The 14632-nt window shown below is 38.6% G+C and overlaps 1 protein-coding gene across 4 annotated transcripts in view; it reads left to right on the forward strand.

Moving 5' to 3' along the window:
- Nucleotides 1-14086, forward strand: part of LOC110015836 (CD209 antigen-like protein A) — a 54712-nt gene extending 40626 nt beyond the window's left edge. The window contains exons 1-9 of one of the 4 annotated variants that reach the window (XM_023960312.2): nt 6831-7113; nt 7398-7508; nt 7731-7799; nt 8548-8622; nt 9770-9844; nt 12855-12908; nt 13054-13196; nt 13664-13776; nt 13945-14086. In XM_023960312.2, the coding sequence (XP_023816080.1) occupies nt 6975-7113; nt 7398-7508; nt 7731-7799; nt 8548-8622; nt 9770-9844; nt 12855-12908; nt 13054-13196; nt 13664-13776; nt 13945-14068 (903 nt within the window). In that variant the 5' untranslated portion in view covers nt 6831-6974 and the 3' untranslated portion in view covers nt 14069-14086. Of the gene's footprint in view, nt 1-6830; nt 7114-7397; nt 7509-7730; nt 7800-8547; nt 8623-9769; nt 9845-12854; nt 12909-13053; nt 13197-13663; nt 13777-13944 lie in introns of those variants that run through there. The other 3 variants (XM_023960313.2, XM_078955116.1, XM_078955117.1) reach the window with 3 other exon arrangements.
- The last annotated feature ends 546 nt before the right edge of the window (nt 14087-14632 follow it).

Genomic DNA, 14632 nt, shown 5'->3' on the forward strand with positions numbered 1-14632 from the left:
AAATAAATAAAATTTTGCTCGTTTCTTTTTTATTTAAACTTGTTTGAGTTTAACCTCAAATGGACTGTTTCAAACAGGAAAACAGAGAAAAGACCACAGTGATCATGGTTTCACACATCTATCATAACAGTTCTAAACAAAATTGATCCAGTAGAAGAAGAACCATTTATTCTCTACATGTGTTTGTTTTTAGATGTTTAGTTTTCTGTCTTTTATTTTGTTTTAACTTTTCCTGTCCAACAGCTGGGCAGACAGATGAGAGCTGAAGGCCTCTTGTGTTGGACATATTTTACTTAAACAACAGGGGTTAGGAATCTTCAGACAAACCAGAGGTATGTCTGAATAGACCCATTTTGGAATCGAGGACAAACTTTATTCCTTTTTCTCTTATTTGAAAATCAGAACGGAAAAGGACGGAAAAGGAAAGGAGGGAAGAAGAAAGAGGGGTGTTAGAGAAGGGGGGAAGGAGGGTGATTATAGAAGGGGGGTGGAAAAACAATGAAGCTGCATAAATCATTAAGGTAAGTTTCAGATATAATACAAATCTTGAAGGGGCGGGGCCTATCCACAACCCCAAAGAGAGACCCGACCCGCGCTTCAGGCAGCCACCCACCCGGCCCATGGTTGGTCCAGGAAGGAGCAAGGCAGGGGCCAGCCACCCCCGCCCAGGAGGAGGACACCCAGGGGAAGAGGGCGTCCACAGGAAGTGTTGTAAACATGGGCCGACCAGGCTCGTCCACAGTTGGAAATTTGGCGAGGCCCAGCGCTCAAGGGCAAGGGCCAGAACCCACACCACAGGGACACTGACTCGCCCCGGCTCAGGTGGGATGTGATCCCTGGCTCTTGGTCTTGCCAGAAAGCTCAGGGATCCCTCTCCCTGCGTGGAGAGAGGACTGCTGGGCCCAGGAAGCCAGCACCCAGGGAACACGGCTGCTGTTGCCAAGGGCGCAGTACCCCCTACCAGGGATAGGGTAGGGGACAGATGGTCCAAGGTCCCACCTTCCTTGTGAAATGCATGTGTGTGTGTGTGTTTGTGAGGGCGTGTGTGTGCATGTGTGTCATAAGGATGTCCGGGTTGTTCCAGATGGGTGTCCTTTTGCACGGTTGAATAGACAAGTTTGATATTTGAAGAAATTCCCACCAGGCTGTTAAAGTGGTGTTTATATTAATACTTTGGAAACAATCCTGTTTTTTAACTGTTTGGCTAATAAATGACAGATGTGACAGGTTGATCTTCCCACATAACGCCTGTTCAAAGTCTAACCATGAGTTGGCTTCTCGACTATTTTTTAACCTTTTTTAAATGAATTGTAATCTATTTGCAAGAAAGTACTTGTTTAAATTAGGCAATGCCAAGCCTCCACAGCTTTTAGCAGATTTTAAAGTTTTTAGACTAATTCTTGCAGGTTTATTGTTCCATAAAAACCCTGATATGGATGAGTCTGATGTTTTGAACCACTTTGGTGGCAGTTGTGTGGGGATCACTGGGAACAGATAATTAACTTTAGGTAGGATTTTCATTTTAACCGTGGCTACCTTGCCCATGAGGGACAGAGGCAGGCTGATCCAGCGGGTTAGATCATCTTGTATGCTTTTCAGTAATGGGGTGTGGTTTAGCTGCACCAGTTCTGATAATTTGGGGGAAAAATAAATACCTAGATATTTGATATTGCCTGATTTGACTGGTATTGTGAGTCTTTGCTCCACATTACTGTTCAGTGGTAACAAAACAGATTTATTCCAATTAATGGAGTAGTCTGATATGGAGGAAAATTCATTAGGGATTGTTGCTGTTTCATTTACAGAACATGAATTATTTAAAAACAGTAATATGTCATCTGCATATAGACACATTTTATGATGGCTGTGTTTGGTTTTAATTCCTTTAATGCTCTCTTTCTGTCTTATTGCTGCAGCTAGAGGCTCAATAAATACAGCAAAAAGAGAGGGGGAGAGTGGGTAACCTTGTCTGGTTCCTTTTCCAAGAAAAAACCTGTTGGAAGTCTGTTTATTAGTTCTAACTGATGCATTTGGGTTGTGATTTAATATTTTAATCCAATTGACGAATGATTCTCCAAACCCAAACTTATGGAGGGCAGCAATGAGGAACTTCCAGTTTACTCTGTCAAAAGCTTTTTCAGCATCCAGCGATAGTATGGTCATTTCCTTGTTTTTAATGGTGACAAAGTCTATTATATTAACAAGTCTGCGGACATTGTCTTCCGAGTTTCTGCCTTTGATGAATCTCGTTTGATCGAGGTGAATTATGTGAGGAGTTATTTTTCTATTCTCTGTGCTAGTGCTTTGCAGATAATTTTTACATCTGCATTGATTAAAGAAATGGGGCGATAGCTTGAAGGACTCGTGGGATCTTTGTCTGGTTTTAGAAGGATAACGTTGGCTGAGTTCATGTTAGGTGGTAGTGATTGACTTTCATTGATAAATGTGACCGTTTTATAAGACGTTGGTGCCAGGTGTTTCCAGAATTCTTTATAAAACTCAGCAAAAAAAACGTCAGTCCCTGGTGCTTTACCATTAGGCATTAGGAACAGAGCTTCATGAAGTTCAGACGAGAGCGGAGAGTCTAAATTTGTGATTTGATCTTCATTTAACCTGGGTAGGTTTACATTATTAAGAAATGAGTTGATGCTTTGCTCTGATAGATTGATCTGTGATGTGTATAAGTTTTGATAAAAGTCTTTAAACGTGACATTGATTTTGACCGGATCATGGGTGACATTTCCTGTCAGGTCCATAACAGATGTGACTGTTGATTTTTCTTTATTATTTTAAGCTTTTGGACAGCTTTGCTGTTTCCCAAACACTCCAAAAAAGAAAATGACCAGCCAATAAACCTAACGAAAATGTAACTTGTCATTTCAACCAAAACATAATGTTTGTAAATCATACGTAAATGAATCATGTGGACTGTACATAAAAATAATCAATTTTATAGTTACTCATTTCAATCATGTTGATCCAACAGGATACCATTAAATTGGATCATACCTGTAGATTACGTCACGATTTCACGAGATTATGTAAGATTCCTCTACTACACCTGGGAACGCCCAACATCGCAGAATGTCTGAAATCTGCAGAATGTTAACCCCGCTCACGTTGAGCCCGTCTTCTTATTCGCAATTTACAAGTTTCCATGTTCAATATTGCCACTAGTAGGACAAAGCTAAACAGCTAAACAACTAAACACATTTGGTAAAAAACCCACACTTAAACCAAAATCCGTCTAGCCAGGCAAAGGGAATGGTATCCCACAATCCCTTGCGATGCTTATCTAACAGCAGCAACAAAGTTACACCTACTTTATTGAATTAATTTGAATGACAGTAAAAAAACTGTCTGATAACTACGTGTTATTTTTAAGATGACTTAACAAAAAATGATTTAACTGAAGCAAATAATTAAGTTAGATCAAAGTAAAAAAGTTCATTTTTCCAACATCCATACGTGGTCTTATCACCCTCTCATGGTGGAAAAATTTTATCTGAGCTTTTTCATCCACTAAATCATCTTAAAATGGACACGCCATGCTGCTTCACCTCTCTGAAAACAAACTAACCTTCGACTAAACCTGCTCCAGACCAGCCAACTTAAATGAATTACTTCTATTGGTAACAAGTAATTGAGTTAAATGTATTCAACCTAATTTCTTACGTCTATAAAACCAAATAGTTGTTGATACAACTCAAATTCACATATTTATTTAACTAATGTAGTAATACTCCAATTCAATTAATCTTTTCTCCATCGTAATGAATTAAAATTCTTGAACTCTCATATGTCTAAGTTTGAGCCGGCAGATCCTCATTTTTATAACAATAAAAAGAATAAAAGAGTATACGCTCAGTATATTCAGTCATTTAGGAATTGTCCAACATTGTCAATATACAATTATTGTATGGGTGCTATATAAACTCATCATCCTCTCCCTCTCTCTTATGGTGCAGAGACTTCAGCAAAGTTGAACAAAATAACTCGGCAAAACACGGTGAAACACAGTAAACCAGCTAAACCACTAAACACATTTGGTCAAAAACCCACACTTAAACCAAAATCCGTCTAGCCAGGCAAAGGGAATGGTATCCCACAATCCCTTGCGGTGCCGATCTAACAGCAGCACCAAAGTTACACATGCTCAATTGAATTAATTTGAATGTCTAAGGCAATGGAGAGCAGAGGATACAGTGCTGGAGGACAGATCCTCATGGGAGGACAAACCCCTGCATGGGATGTACCACCGGACCATAACTGAAGTGGCTGATATCAAGAAGTCCTACCAATGGCTAGAAAGGGCTGGCCTACAGGACAGCACTGAAGCACTCATCCTGGCAGCCCAGGAACAAGCCCTGAGCACCAGAGCCATAGAGGCTCAGATCTACCACACCAGACAAGACCCAAGGTGTAGGCTGTGCAAAAAGGCGCCTGAAACAATCCAGCACATAACTGCAGGATGTAAGATGCTGGCAGGTAAAGCATACATGGAGCACCACAATCAAGTGGCTGGAATAATATACAGGAACATGTGTGCAGAATATGGACTGGAAACCCCAAGGTCAAAATGGGAAACACCTCCGAAGGTGGTAGAGAATGAGAGGGCAAAGATCCTGTGGGACTTCCAGATCCAGACTGATAGGATGGTAATGGAGAACCAACCAGACATTGTAGTGGTGGATAAAGAACAGAGGAAAGCCGTTGTGGTGGATGTGGCAGTGCCAAGCGATGGGAACATCAGGAAGAAGGAACATGAGAAACTGGAGAAATACCAGCGACTCAGAGAAGAACTGGAGAAAGCCTGGAAGGTGAAGGTGACAGTGGTGCCTGTGGTAATTGGAGCACTCGGGGCAGTAACCCCCAAGCTGGAGGAGTGGCTACAACAGATATCTGGAAAGACCTCAGACATCTCAGTCCAGAAAAGAGCAGTCCTAGGAACAGCTAAGATACTGCGCAGGACCCTCAAGCTCCCAGGCCTCTGGTAGAGGACCCGAGCTTGGAGGAGAAAAACCACCCGCGGAGGGTGAGAGGGGCGTTTTTTTTTTTTTTATATATCTATATATTTATAACTTATTCAATTTTGCCAACTTAAATGAATTATTTCTATTGGTAACAAGTAATTGAGTTAAATGTATTCAATCTAATTTCTTACGTCTATAAAACTCAATAGTTGTTAATACAACTCAAATTCACATATTTATTTAACTAAATGTCATATTCCTCCAATTCAATTAATCTTTTTTCCCTCTTAATGAATTATAATTCTTGAACTGTCATATGTCTAAGTTTGAGCCGGCAGATCCTCATTTTTAGAACAATGAAAAGAACAAAAGAGTATAAGCTTTGTGTATTCATTCATTTACAAATTTTCCAAAATCCACAATATACAATGATCTGTATGGGTGCTATATAAACTCATCATCCTCTCCCTCCCTCTCCCTCATGGGGCATTGACTTCAGCAAAGTAAAACAAAATAACTCGGCAAAACACGGTAAAACACAGTAAAACAGCTAAATAACTAAACACATTTGGTCAAAAACCCACACTTAAAACCAAATCCGTCCAGACAAGAAAAGGGAATGATATCCCACAATCCCTTACACCTACTTGATTGAATTAATTTGAATGAAAGCCAAATAACTGTCTGAAAACTACGTGTTATTTTTAAACTGACTTAACAAAAAAAAAAGGTTTTTAATTATCTTAACTGAAGCAAATAATAAAGTTAGATCAAAGTAATAAAGTTTATCTTTCCAACATCCATACGTGGTCTTATCATCCTCTCATGGTGGAAAAAGTATTATCTGAGCTTCTTCATCCACTAAATCATCTTCAAATGGACACGCCATGCTGCTTCACCTCTCTGTAAACAAAGTAACCTTCAACTAAACCTGCTCCAGACCAGGTTATGTTCAGAGCATAAGTTGCTATGGCAACTTGACCTACCCTGAAACATACCTCCATTTCTGGAACCAAAAGCCGACGTTATTAACTTCCTTAGCCTCAAACTTACCGTGGGAGCTAGCATAACCTGCTTCTGGAATACCCCCCAGGTCAAAAGAGGAGGAGGAACAAATGTGGATCAACATTAGAGGAGGTGGGATTATCAAAGTTCACTTCCTCCCTCTCCTTTAGAAACAATTCTAGAAACTATTGGCCAAACTTCATATTTAATTGATTTAATGTGTCATGTTATCCATGTAAAAGTGCAAATATTTTTATGATTCAGAATCATTCTAATGGCATCATTTACATGTGTGAGACTGGATAGAAATAGATATCCAGTAAATGGATGTTTCAATACATCAAATAAATAAAAACTAAATATTGTAAATTTATATTCATGTCATAACAAAGTTAATTGTAAATGAATTTTTTTATTGCAATTCTTCCAGTCTTTGTAGATTAATTTACTCTGACAGCAGAACATTCAAGTTCCCTCCAAAATAAATGATGCAGCAGATTTACTTGCAGTTGTGAAAATGAAGAACTTTGTTTCTGAACAGGAACTAAGTACTGCTGTGCATGAAAAAGAAAAGAATGTGTTTTAAACTTAATGATCAACAGTTCTGATAATAGATCTAATAATACTTTTTCTTTGTCATCTCATGTCTGCATTTGGGAGGATTGATAAAACACATAGACTCTCTGAATTTAGTGTCATGTCAGGAAAAATGAGTTTAACTATTTATAAGATCACCTCATTAAAAAATAAAAATGTAAAAAAGCTAAATAAAATATATTCAAGTCATAAGTTGACTGTAACTGAATGTTTGTGTTGAACTTCTTCCAGTGGTTGTTGTTGATTTGAATGGGAGTCTCTCTGCAGCATCAGTGCATGAAAGAGTGAATGACATGAGTGGAGTTTGTTCTGCTGCTACTTCCTGAATGTTTGCAGTTCAGAGCTGACTGCTTTCATCAGGAAACAGTGAAGTCTGCTCAGTTAGTTTGATCTCTAAAGATGTCCACACAAACTGAAGCTGCAGCAGATTGGAGAGGGAAATTTAGCAGAAATCTTCATCCAGATGGAAGAGAACAAAGTGAGGTGGAGATGTTAGATGATGAAGAGCAGCACTCTGATCATGGATTACAACAAACTGGTGAGCAGAAAAACTTCAGACTAAATACTACAATATTATTTCATACCAACCTCAAATCATTTGGACCAAATCACTGTTATTTCTCTGATATTTGGATTATTTAGTAAAACAATGACATTTGGAGATGTAGATTCTAAATAATCATCATGTTCAAATAAAGAACTTCACTTTTTGTCCTTCTAGAAAGAGACATTGCTGCAATACTGTTCAGTCAGGAAGAAATTGTAGCATGCATGACAACGGTTTGAATAGAATTCTGGAAATAAACTAAATCTGCTTTTTAGAAAATCAGAAGCAGAAGAATCTTCAAGCTGAGAGAAGAAACTGTTTCAGAGTTTTCAAGTTTTCTCTGGGAGTTTTCTGTTTTCTGATTCTGGCTGGACTCATGACTCGCAGTAAGAATTGGACATTTTATTTCTGACATCTAATATTCAGTTTTTAGGTCATTCTATATTTTTGGGGTTTTGAAATATTTATATTTTTGTTGAGTCCGTTTTCTTTTAGATACAGAAGGAAAAAAAACACCAACAGTAATTTTATTGTCACCATGACAACAATGTCTTACAGAAATCATGAAATAATTTCTTTTGATTCATATCAAAGTGATTCTGTTACAGATCTTATGGTGTCTTTGGAAAACAACAGACTGAAAAACAGAAACAATCATCTGCAGACTGAACTTTCAGGTAAAATAGATTTCTAAATATTTAGTCAAAATAACAAAAAGGGTGGTAAAAGAAGAGTGTGTGGGGGGGGGGGGGGGGTAGAACCGTGAAGCAGCATAAACCAACAAGTTGCTGGATGTTTACAATCATTACAGTCAGGTTTATAAGTTATATAAATCCAAAAGGGGGCGGGGCCTGTTCACACGCACCCAAATGCCACAAACATGCCTGTTGGCTTGTGTATGATGGCACATACAAAACATGTCAAAATGTTCACAAGTGAAATATTTCATTTATTCACTCAAACTATTTGTGCGAAGGTGAGATAGCACCTGTGCTCGAGTGGATCTTTATGTTCTTCTTAAGTGGATGATGGAATGTTAAAAGAAGCCATCCCCACCCTAAGACCCCCGTCGCAGCCGTAGCAGCAGCCAGGACTCCCCCCCCCTACCCCTCCACAGTGGCAGATAAAGAACATCCACCACCCGGGCCAGGGCAAGCAGGACTGCCACGGGGGCCCCAAAAGCCAGAGAGCAGGGATGCACTTGTTTGAGTTCAAGCTCACATGGACTGTTTCAAACAGGGAAACAGAGAAAAGACCCCAGTGATCATGGTTTTATACATCTATCATAACAGTTCTGAACTAAACTGATCCAGTAGAAGTAGAAACATTTCTTCTCTACATGTTTCATTTTTCTTTTTTTCTTTTTATATGTTTAGTTTTCAGGCTTTAATATTAATACAAAATGTTTTTTTGTTTTTTTTCCAGAATTGATGTCATCTTTCTCAGCCAACAACAGTCGTTTTCAGGATGAACTGAAGCAGCTGAAAGATGAAAATGAAGGTCAGAAAATATCCAGAAAATCTAACAATAAAGGGAGTCCTTTGGACGTTTTTCCACTTTAAACTGAGTATTAGGTCTTTGTTTATATGATAAAAAAAGAGAAAACAGGTATTAATAGATGAAGTTAAAATATAAAATCAGTGGAACAGCTGGACGTGAAAGCAGAACAGCTGTTTGCTAAAAGGTTGAAGAACAAACTAAGATGAGAATTTTTTTTTTTAATTTAACCTTTATTTAACCAGGAAAGTCCCATTGAGATTAAAAACATCTTTTCCAAGGGAGTCCTGGCCAAGAGGCAGCACATTTCAAAACAAAAATAGATAAAAACTAACATTATTAAAACCACACACATCATAAAAAGCAGTTGCACATTATTGTTTAAGTCTCCGATGCTTTAAGCTTGTTCTTGAAAACATTAGATACCAGTTGATAAATAAAAGTGTGCCAATGTCCCTGCCTCCTAATGGCCAGAGATGGCCATTGTACTCTTGAATACAGGTCACAATGATGCATCATGGATCTACAGTTGGTAATGAACCTCAGGGAAGCATGATCCATGGTGTCAACCTTTTTGAGACATGAAGATGAGGCATTCATATACAGAATATCACCATAATCCAGCACAGACAAAAAAAGTTGCAGCGACAACTATTTTACTTCAAAAGAAAAACACAACTTATTACAGAAGAAACAGCAAAGTTTAAGTTTTAGCTTTTCTTTTAAAAAGTTTTTCTGTGGGAATATGATAATATTACAGAACCATCAACACGACAATACTGAACCCATTTTCCCTTCATTTAAACTCTGGTTTTAACCTTTTTCCCTGCATAGATCCTTATTTTTATAACTTTTCTAAATATTTTGTCAAAATGTTGAACAAACTGTTTCTAAAAATGTCTTTGGGTTTTTTTTGTTTGTTCCTCTTTTATTTAAAGTTGTTTGAGTTCAACCTCACATGGACTGTTTTAAACAGGGAAACAGAGAAAAGACCACAGTGATCATGGTTTTACACATCATCACAGTTCTGCACCAAAACTGATCTAGTAGAAGTACTATTTATTCCCCACTTGTTTTTTCTTTTTAAAACTTTAGTTTTCAAGTTTTGATTTAAAAAAAGGAAAAAAAAATTTTCTTGTTTTTTTTTCAGAATTGATGTCAACTTTCTCAGCCAACAACAGTCGTTTACTGGATGAACTGAAGCAGCTGAAAGATGAAAATGAAGGTCAGAAAGTATCCAAAAATCTAACAATAAAGGGAGTCCTTTTGACGTTTTTCCACTTTAAACTGAGTATTAGGTCTTTGTTTATATGATAAAAAAAAGAGAAAACAGGTATTAATAGATGAAGTTAAAATATAAAATCAGTGGAACAGCTGGACTTGAAGGCAGAACAGCTGTTTGCTAAAAGGGTTTATCAGAGGTTCATATTTATGTTAGAACTTCTCCTTTTCCAAATGTTGCATATTTGTTCTGTGTTCATGTTTTCTAATGAGTTCAAAGATTCTCTGCTGACATCCAGACTATGACTGAGACGCCTTTATCACTCATGAAGACACAAAACCTTTGATCCACCAGAAACACAATTGTGTCTCCACCTCTGTCTATGTGATGAGAAAAACAATTTGATCAGAAACAATATTATCATTCCAATATTGAACACAGACTTTCAGACTGTCTGTAGTCAAAGCACGACTGCAAATGATCAGATTCATTCTGTTAAGGAGCTGAAGAACAAACTAAGATGAGAATCTTAGGCCGCATTTCCACTGCATGGTTCAAGTGACCCAATTCCGATTTTTTTCCCTCTCGTGTGGCACATATCGGATATGACCGGTGAACGTGTAAGCAGGACTAAAGCGCATGGATTCCGATTTTCCCCGATCGGATACATGCCTCATTTATATGTGGAAATAAATATGATACGTGCATTTGCATTTGCCATGTAAGCAGACAAATCGGATATTACCCAGTAAATGCGAGTCGGACGTCAGTGACATCAACTCAGGACACCACCAACTGAGATCTCATGACTTATTAAGGTGCTTTAGTGCGCTGATTTTGCTGTTCGAGGACAGCTGGAGCCCCATCAGCGTGTTACCTTTCAGCCTCAGGCTTCAGACAGTAGTCGGAAACCGCTGTTATTCCCGGTCCGGTCCCGGTCGGGACGCAAACGGTAACAAATGAAGCGGGACACCGTTGCTCCGGAACAGGCTAGAAGCCGTTTATGTCTTTGTTTGGATCAAAATGTTAGTGCAACACGTCTGCAAACACTTCCTGATTCAAAACTCAGAGAGAGCACATAAGCTGGCCGAGCAGCGCCCAAGGCAACGCCGCCTTCCTTCGCTGCGTTGCCTCCATGACAACCGCAGTCACACAAAAGAAACACAACAAAAAGGGGGGGGGGGTTCGCCATGCTAAACGTCTGCTTCTAAATGTGCTTTTTGTTACTGTTATGATTACTATTAAGGGCCTGCTCGCTCATCATTTTTTAGGTCCGCAGAAGGTGGAAATGCTGCTACGTAGTCCTCAGAACGTCTACGTTTGATAGTTTCAGCATTGTATAGTGTAAATGCAAAAATCGGATACGGGTCACTTTTAAAAGGTGATGTAAGCGGGCCGTCAAAAAATTCGGATATAGTCAGAAAATCGGATTTGGGTATCAAGACCTGCAGTGTGAATGCGGCCTAAGAGAACCATCAACACCACAATACTGAACCCTTTACCTTCATTTAAACTCTTGTTTTGAACCTTTTCCCTGCATAGATCCTCCTGAATGGATTACAGTTAAAGTTAGCTGATTTCCAGCATGTGGTGGAATTTATCCAGACTACTTAAGGTTGATATCCGGCTTAAGTCCAGCATGAAATACGGTGCAGACAAGATGCAGAATGCATTAAGAAAAGCCTGGATACAAATCTGCAGTTGTTTAAATGACTTTCCTGACACTTTCTGCAATGCAAACATCCTGTCTAACTTGATCATTTTCCAAAAGACTCTTTTAGCTCAGATTTGAATTAATGCAATAAGATGAACTACAACTGTGACATCCATGAAGACTAGCAGGCATTGAAAATCCAAAATCTACACAGGATCTGGAATTGTTAATTCTGATTGGCTCAAAGTTATCTAGAACCACACCGATACTGACAACATTATTGACTAGAATGTGCTCAATGGTTTTACCTTTCTTGGTGAACATCATGACTCAGATGTCTCCCTGCTACCATTTTATTTAGTCATGTTTCTGACAAAGTCTTCTCTCCACGACATCAGTGGTTCTGATGTCTCACTGCTGCATTTGCATTACTATCCAGGAAAACTTTATAAAAAAAAGAAGAAGAAGAGAGAAAGCTCTTCCTGAACATCCAACACCTCAATCCTGACAGACACCAGATTGCTGGAAATAGTTGTGTCGCTTTAAAAGGAGGGATTGGTCAAGAGAGTTTTGTGTTTACAACTGAATGGTTGTAGAAGTAACACAACTCCCTCTCAGGATCCTCTGGTTTGACAAAGTACCACAACATGGATCCCACCACATACAGACTGATTGTAGAAGATGCCATCAGGAACGTTTAGTCTGAACTTTTCTCCCCATCAGCTGATGACAGACAGGTGCACTGATGAGCACAGCTGAGTCTAGGTAGGGAGGAGAGAAGTACGGTGGCCCAGAAGAGTCACAGCACAATAACTCACAACACAACACTTTAACTCTAAACAGAAGTATACCTGCAACAACAGTTGCTGTGCTTTTGTTCTGAAAATTCCACTGGGCTAAAACATCATAATCACGTCTCCATTCAGGTTCATGAGATCGTTCAAAAATTCTCCTGCAGCTTCTCTCCTGCTCCGTCTGAGAGCCGTCTGTCTGTCAACCGCTTCCTTTTTGTATTAAAGGAGAGAATGAACTACAAATGCATTTCTTAAGAAAAAAGATTGTTTTTTTCTAACTTTTAATGAGAAGTGTTCTCTTCCTGCTGTAAATGCAGACATGCAGTGAACCGGCTGCCAAGGGAAGAGACACTTCTCACCAAAAAACAGAAATAAACGACTTTGAAAGGACACTTGAACACATGTGCAGGCAGATTGGGAATCAAACCTGCCTAAACTGCTCCACCTCTGCATCATGACCAACCCCCCCCCCACTAAAGTGAAGATTGCTTGGTATCTGTTGAAGGCCATGTGATTGTTCATTTAAGTACAAATCAATAATAAATGGTCTTCTATTGTCTTTCAGGCATCAACAAAACTCTTTGGGATGAAATAAAACAGCTGAAAAATCAGATTGAAGGTGAGAAAAGACTGAAAACTAATGGATGATATCAGTTTGTTTGGATCATGTTTACCTTTGAACTGAACTTGAAAGTTTTAGTAGAAAATACAGATGAAACCAGAAAGTAAACCCTGCAGGATTTGTGTATATCACTCCTTTAAAGAGAAACGGTGTCCTGAAGGATGGAAGAGATTTGGAAACAGCTGCTACTATAAATCCACTGAGGAGAAAACTTGGATTGACAGCAGGAGTTTCTGTCAGTTTGTAGGATCTGATCTGGTGGTGGTAAACAGCAAAGAGGAACAGGTGGGTGTGTTCACACTAGTTCCTTCCAGCTTCTTGTGTCTTGGATTCTCCACCTGTATGTGTGCTGCTGTTGTCTGGATGCTGATGGATTCCAGCTGAAATTCTCCTCAACAACTCAGATTTCATGTTTGTCTTTCAGCAACATTTCAAAGAAACGTTGTGATGGAACACAGAAACTCTTTTTTTCAATTTCTAATGTCTTCAATTCCAAATAGGCTAAACTGGGATTCAGTAGAAATGGACTGTTGGCCCTGAAGACAAAACAAGAAGCAAAAACTAAATGAACAGAAATCTGCATCAAAGAAAGGCAGATTTTGTTCCTCAGATGAACTTTCTCTCAGTTTTTAGGACAATTATCCAGAACAGATGAATCCTAAAGACCAGACATTTTTTTACTGGACATTTAGTGTGAAAGGAAACCAAGATGGAGAGAATGTATTAAGAAAGAACATTTTCTTTGTTTATAGGAGTTTGTTTCTGCATTGAATCAGAATGCAGAATCCTGGATCGGTCTGTTTGCTGAAAGGTCATCAGATAAATCTGAATGGAAATGGGTGGATGGATCACCACTGACAGAAACGTAAGACTTTGTTTCTTTTACAACGTTACAAAATTTATTCTTTATGACTGAGCCTGATTTTAAATGTGTGAAATCCTTTAAAAATACAGAAAATGTTTGTAACATCATAATTCAGACCAGTTTATGAACTGAATTTAGACCAGAGGTAAACAGAATGTTTTATTACAGGTTCTGGGATGAGATGTTTTCAAAAGATCCGTACGACTACTACTATGCAGTGTTCTTAAGTGCTGACGGGAAATGGACAGAAAAGGACAAAACATACACCAAAAACTGGATCTGTGAGAAATAAAATTCTGAATCTTTCTGACCTGTGCATTGATTTAACCGTTTAGTAATGTAACTGCAAAAATGTTTTATCTTTTATTTCTTTTTGTTTACTTCTTTATTTTTTTCTTGCCAACAACTGAGCAAACAGATTAGAGCTGAAGGCCTTTTGTGTTGGACAGGTTTTACTATCACAAAAAGAAGTTATATATCTTCGAAAAGCCACAGTGTAAATTTGTATAAACCCCTTTTTGTTTTTTATTATTTTTTATTTATTTGTTACATTTAGCGTGTGTGGGGAGGGAGAGAGGAAAAATGTGGTGGTGGTGGTGGTGGGGGGATAAAAGGAAGAAAGGTGGAGAAAGTGGGGGATACAAGCACCGATTTGAAAAAAAAAAAAAATCAATATTTTACTCTGTGTAACAATTATACCAGATCTGCTGAGGCGACAAATATTACATCCTAAGGTGAAATTCTACATTTATCAATGGAAGCCAATCTCTACCACCTAACATGAACTCAGCCAACGTTATCCTTCTTCTAAAACTAGACAAAGATCCCAATAGTCCTTCAAGCTATCGTCCCATTT

This window comes from Oryzias latipes, chromosome 11 (genome assembly GCF_053564925.1).
Source record: "Oryzias latipes strain Hd-rR chromosome 11, Olatipes_Hd-rR_3.1".
In the NCBI taxonomy this organism is placed as follows: domain Eukaryota; kingdom Metazoa; phylum Chordata; class Actinopteri; order Beloniformes; family Adrianichthyidae; genus Oryzias; species Oryzias latipes.